Genomic DNA, 6,000 nt, shown 5'->3' on the forward strand with positions numbered 1-6,000 from the left:
GAGGTGGGTGAGCCAGCCTAGTCTACAAAGCAAGAGACAATCAGTGTCTCTTAACTCAAATCCTTTCACTGTGTGCAGAAATATATAGAACTTACAAAAAAGAGAAACTGGGCCCCAAACTTAGGCTGTCAGCTCGGACAGTGATAATCCCAAGTGGGTTTCTAATGCCTGTCGTGACTGATGGGGAGAAAGTACAAACTGCGTTTGTTGTTCTCACCGACAGATGCCACCTCAGTGCTTCCTACCACTAACTCACTTCCAAAGTCTACTTCTATCTGCTCTTCTAAGCCCTTTAATTTGTAGGTCTGCTGCAGAACCAGTGTGTTCCAAGGACCCCCGATTCAGATGGCCACACAAAGGACTGCTACGTTGGCTATTTGGTGAGGAAATGAAAACAGTTAACTCTAGGAACCTCTGGCCCAAGCCCTCTTCATTACCAAGCCCACATGAGCAGCCTAGGAGACAATGTACCATACCTGTAACTGGTGTGTAACAAACAGAACCGTCTTAGACTTGAGGCGCTTCCGGATAGCACTGTTGAAGATGTGGTTGCCCACATGGGCATCTAAGGCACTGAGGGGGTCATCCAGGATGTAGATGCTTCTATCACTGTACAAGGCTCTAGCAAGGCTGATTCTCTGGCGCTGTCCACCACTCAGGTTGGCTCCTCGCTCTCCAATCTATGAACCCAAAAGGAAAGCCTCTGTCTTAGATCTAGAAGAGCACTTAACAGGCACCCCAGTCATCTTTCCTCTCCATTTCCAAAGCCTACACAAACTGCCTGTGTGAAACTTCTAGGGGCTGAGGAAGTCACCCTACAACTATCAATGTGCCAATCAGATATCTATGTGGCTTTGACACTGCCCCAGGTCACCCTCTTCTCCAGAAAGAATGCCTCAAAACAAAAAGCACCCTTGCCTAAAACTCTTTAAGAACCTTGAAAGAATCTAAACACTGACAAACAACCACGGGTATCCTGAGATTTAAAACAAAGTGTAAAATATGAACCCACATGACATCATGCTTTGTCGACATGAAGCCTGCATCATCTCTTCTAGGACACTCCTCCACCCTCTTCTAATTCTACCCACAAACGAGGGCCCTTCTTATTCTGTGCCAATTTATCTGGGTCTCTGGCTCCCTTGACTAAAAGCTTCTTATGCATACAGACTACTGTCCTACTCCTTTATATCTGGGGAATGTGTCACTAGCATGCACACCTGACAAATGCCACCATCTGAACAAATTAATCAATTGCCAAATGCTACCTGGTTTTCTGTTGCTTTTTAAAGTGTTATCTTTAGAATAAAAGCAAACAAAACAAAAGACAAAAAATGCTAATGATCAGAGGTTCTCACATTCTGTATGTCTCTGGATTACCTGCAGAGGTTATTATAACAGACTACCCTAACAAGGCATTGCTTGTAACAAGTTCCCAAGTGGCACTGATACCACTGATCTGGGGACCAAGAGTTGAAAACGTAGGAACCATTACCAAATCTGATTTGAGGGTTTAACTGAAGTCAGTTAAACAAAAGTGCCAGGCCAGAGGCCACAGGACAGGTTACAGGAGAGAAACATCACCAAGGAAGCACACAGCAGGTCCTGAGACAGTGCTCAAGAGGAAGCTCAGGACAGAGGAGAGGAGAGAGCATCCTAAGGCTCTTTCTATCTAGTGAAGGCAGTGGAACCTGGGAAAGAAGCTCAACACGCACTTGTTTGACTTGCAGTTTAAAAAATATCTACACAATTCTTTCCACCACCCCACCTCCCAGGGGGAGTCTCACAATATAGCCTTAGCACCTGATATGTAGACCAGGATGCTTCTGCCTGCCTCTACTTCACAAGTTCTGAGACTAATGCATGCACCACTATGCGCTGCTAAAAAAAAATAATTAAGGGTAGCAAAAACAAAACAAAACAATTTGGAATCCAAATGAGATATGCTTAAGATTTGCATGGCATATGAAATACATTAGTACTTAGGTATATAAATACCTAAAACAAAGCCGGGCGGTGGTGTCGAACGCCTTTAATCCCAGCACTCAGGAGGCAGAGGCAGGCGGATTTCTGAGTTCGAGGCCCGCCTGGTCTACAAAGTGAGTTCCAGGACAGCCAGGGCTACACAGAGAAACCCTGTCTTGAAAAACAAACAAACAAACAACCTAAAACAAGCAAGGCTGACATCCTTGCGCTGATCAACAAAAGTTTTACTAATAATGGCTCAGTGAAAACAGTGCTCCCTCCTCCCTGTGTGGTTCTGTCTGAGGAGGAGCTGTCCTAGGGAGGGATTCTAGCATGTCTTTGCAAAGCCTTCCAAAGCCTCTCCTGCTAACTGTGCTACAGTGGCTATCAAGGGCAGAAAGCTTGTACCTCAGTCAGGTCGCTGTTGGGGAGAATGGCCAAGTCAGGCCGCAGGCAGCAGCTATTCAGCACTGAGTTGTATCTGAAGGACACAAAGTCACAGAAAGTTAGATACTTGGTTACAAAGAAAAGCCTACTGATGGGCTGCCTTCTCTCACACATAGCCAAAGGAACAATGACAGAAACCAAACATAGCTTACCTCTCTTCATCAAATTCCTTCCCAAAGAGAATGTTGTCTCTCAGAGTGGCATTGAGAATCCAGGCCTGTTGGGCCACATAAGCAAAGGTCCCACTGACGGCAATGCTGCCCTCCAAAAGCGTCATCTAGGGAGACAGACATCATCCAGTGGTGTAAATCAAAACATCACCGTAAACAAACACACAGCACCCACACTGTCAATGGAGACTAAGTATTGGCTGTTGCTAGGACTTAACTCCAGATCACACATTTTTTTGTTCTTTTTTTTGTTTGTTTTTCGAGACAGGGTTTCTCTGTATAGTCCTGGCTGTCCTGGAACTCACTTTGTAGACCAGGCTGGCCTCGAACTCAGAAATCCGCCTGCCTCTGCCTCCCCAGTGCTGGGATTAAAGGCGTGCGCCACCACGCCCGGCTCATTTTTTTGTTCTTAAGACAGCTACAGCAACAGAGAACATGGATGTTATGCTTACTTACTGACTGCACACACCCTGCAGCTGCTGCATACTCTCTAACTGAAAATTAATGTCACTATAAAAGTATAACTCTGATGGCTGGTCCTGACTATCAACTTGACTATATATCTGGAATAACTACCACCCAAGCACCTGAGCACATCTGTTTGACATTTTCTTGATCAGATCATTTGCTATGGAAGGATCCACCCCAAAGTGGGCCACACTCTGGTGCCAGCCCACATGCAAGAAATGGAAGAAAGATGTTTTCCCTTCTCGCCTGCTCGCCCTCACTCTTGTCATGAAGTTGATCATCCTGTTGCTGAGGCTTTCTTTCAGTGATTAGAACTATTTCTCTGGAACTCTAGAACAGACAGAAAGGAGCTGGGACATTCAGTGTCTGGGACTGAATAACTACCAGATCCAAGGCCTTCCTGTTGGGGGAACAATCTAGTGAGATCCCACGGACTGTAAGCTTCCCTAACAAATCCTGTGACTGTAAGCCTGTGTAAACATGTCACCGGCACACACACCTGATAAATGTCACTATGTGAACAAATGAATACATCAACGGTCAAATGACACCTGGTTTTCTGTTGTATATATACTTATTTATTCTATCAGTTCTGTTTGTCTAGGCAACCAAAACTAAAACAGATTGTGGTACCATGAATGGTTCTAGAGAAACAGACTTAAAGATGAAATTTTAAGTACCTGGAGTCGGCTTTCCAGTTTGCTAATATCTACAGTTACTGAAGCCTCTCCAAGAAGCATAGAAATCAGCACAGATCTATGCTGTGAACTCTTAGAAGAATTTATCAAGATAATCAATACACTTGATTACCCTGATTCACCTATTGTAAGAAGCAAGGAATTTAGTGACTCGATATATAAAACTTTTGATAATTTGTGGAAAAATTAGAAAAAGAATGATGCTGGCTGGTTGCTTCTAGCCTATCTGGGTAAACTGACAACAAAGGAAAAGAATGAGCCCAGTGAGAAGAATTAGCCACGTTGTAGCATCTTGGGATCCAGGGCAAAGAAAAAGAACGAATTCAGTGAAACAAAGAACCAGCTGGAGATCAAATAAACAACAGTCTAAAGCAGCAGCTTTCAGCCTGTGAGTTGGGACCCCATTGGAGGCTGAGTATCAGACATCCTGCATACCAGATATTTACATTACAATTCATAACAGTAGCAAAATTACAGTTATGAAGTAGCAACAAAATAATTTTACAGTTGGGGTCACCACAACATGAGGAACTAAATTATAGGGTCACAGCATTAGGAAGGCTGAGAGGCACTGGTCTACAGGTTTCTAAGTATGCAAGGAGAATCTGTTCCATATGATGATAGAAAATTAAATTGCAACCCTTATTATAATTTTGCTGCATTGTACCAAAACTCCAAGCCTCAGTCGTGGTGGCTGGCTGTCCGTGGTTAAAGGTAAGGAGAGGACCCTGTAACTTGGATGGAGGTGTGGAGGGACCCTACTGTGGCTGAGGACTTCGAACCCTCAGATTCTGCAGGATCTATCTCCCCAGCCTTAGCAGAGGATGCATCCCAATCTCTACCAGCAGCAATACTGTCCTTTCACCTTTGCCGAGGGAATTGATCCTACACTGTCTGCAGGATGCCCAGTGACATTCCCTGAAGAAGAAGCCAGGAGGTGTAAAGGAGAGAAAGTGTAGTCCATGAGCAGGTGCCCTACACTACTGAAGAGCTTAATAATTTAACAAATTCATTCAAGTAGAAGTCTGGGAAATATGTGTGGAAAAAATTTTTATACGAATGGGATAATGGAGAACATAAAACTGGATCAGGTTGAGTTTTTCAATGTGGACTGACTGACTGAAATTCTAGGATATGGGAGTTTTTAAAGGGTACCGTGTTAAGACCTAGGTAGTCACTGCCTTTCCAACATTACTGTAGCCATTTTGTTTTATGCTTGCAGCCAGCCATTTTACATTGTTACAGAGGACCTTTCTTGTGCCCAGTTAAACATTAACTGCATATTTTGTTAAATTCTTTGCTTCGGTGTTCTTGGAAATTCCCCTGATCCTCACCTTCCTGGAACTCACTCTGTAGACCAGGCTGGCCTCGATCGCAGAAATCCACCTGCCTCTGCCTCCTAAGTGATGGGATTAAAGGCGTGAGCCCCACCACCTGGCTTTTTTTTTTTTTTTTTTTTTTTTTTTTTTTTGGTTTTTCGAGACAGGGTTTCACTGTGTAGCCCTGGCTATCTTGGAACTCACTTTGTAGACCAGGCTCTCACCTTCCTTTAGAGCCAGTCACAATAAAGGTCACTTAGAACTGCTTTGTAGACTTTGCTACAATAAGCCTGGACCCGAGCCAACGTCTGCAACTGTCCAACAGCACTTCCAGCATGTGCATACGACTCTTTATGGTTGTGGGGTTTGCTTTATAAGTTGTCTCTGGGAAACAGTCAGGCTTGCAGTCTCAGCTCCCAAGTCTGACCTATGTCCTTGATGGACCAGTGTGGAGGTGAGGGGTGGGAAGGGGGTCTATCAATAAACTATCCCTGTTTGACTGAGATCAGTGTCTGAGTAGTTTGTGGGGTGATTCCTGAACCCAAACAGCCAAAAATTCCTTCAATTGGTTAGGTGAAGGATTTGTCTTAAGATAACCTGCTAAAGATTACACCCAACCATTGGACTGAAGTCAGGGGCCCTAAAGAAAAATTAGGGGAAGAATTGAAGGAGCTGAAGCAGAGGGGAACCCCATAGGAAGATCAGCAGTCTCAACTAACCTGGACCCCTGGGAGCTCCCAGAGACTGAGCCACCAACCAGGGAGCATACATGGGCTGATCCAAGTCCACCCCTCCCACCTTCCATATATATATATCAGAGGACTGCTTGCTCTGGCATCAGCGGGGATACCCCCAATCCTTGAGAGACTTGAGGCCCAGGGAAGGGGAGGGGAAGGGGGAGCACCCTTTCTTTTTTTTTTTTGGTTTTTCGAG

At 44.6% G+C, this 6,000-nt stretch overlaps 1 protein-coding gene across 2 annotated transcripts in view; it reads right to left on the reverse strand.

The window, feature by feature from the left end:
• The window catches only part of Abcc5 (ATP binding cassette subfamily C member 5), a 96,187-nt gene that overhangs the window by 44,836 nt on the left and 45,351 nt on the right, over nt 1-6,000 (reverse strand). For both annotated transcript variants that reach the window (XM_021184648.2, XM_021184649.2), the window contains exons 13-15: nt 2,565-2,689; nt 2,374-2,446; nt 477-680 (exon numbers count right to left, since the gene is read on the reverse strand). In XM_021184648.2, coding sequence (XP_021040307.1) covers nt 477-680; nt 2,374-2,446; nt 2,565-2,689 — 402 coding nt within the window. The remainder of the gene's footprint in view (nt 1-476; nt 681-2,373; nt 2,447-2,564; nt 2,690-6,000) is intronic.

Source organism: Mus caroli, chromosome 16 (assembly GCF_900094665.2).
Source record: "Mus caroli chromosome 16, CAROLI_EIJ_v1.1, whole genome shotgun sequence".
NCBI lineage: Eukaryota > Metazoa > Chordata > Mammalia > Rodentia > Muridae > Mus > Mus caroli.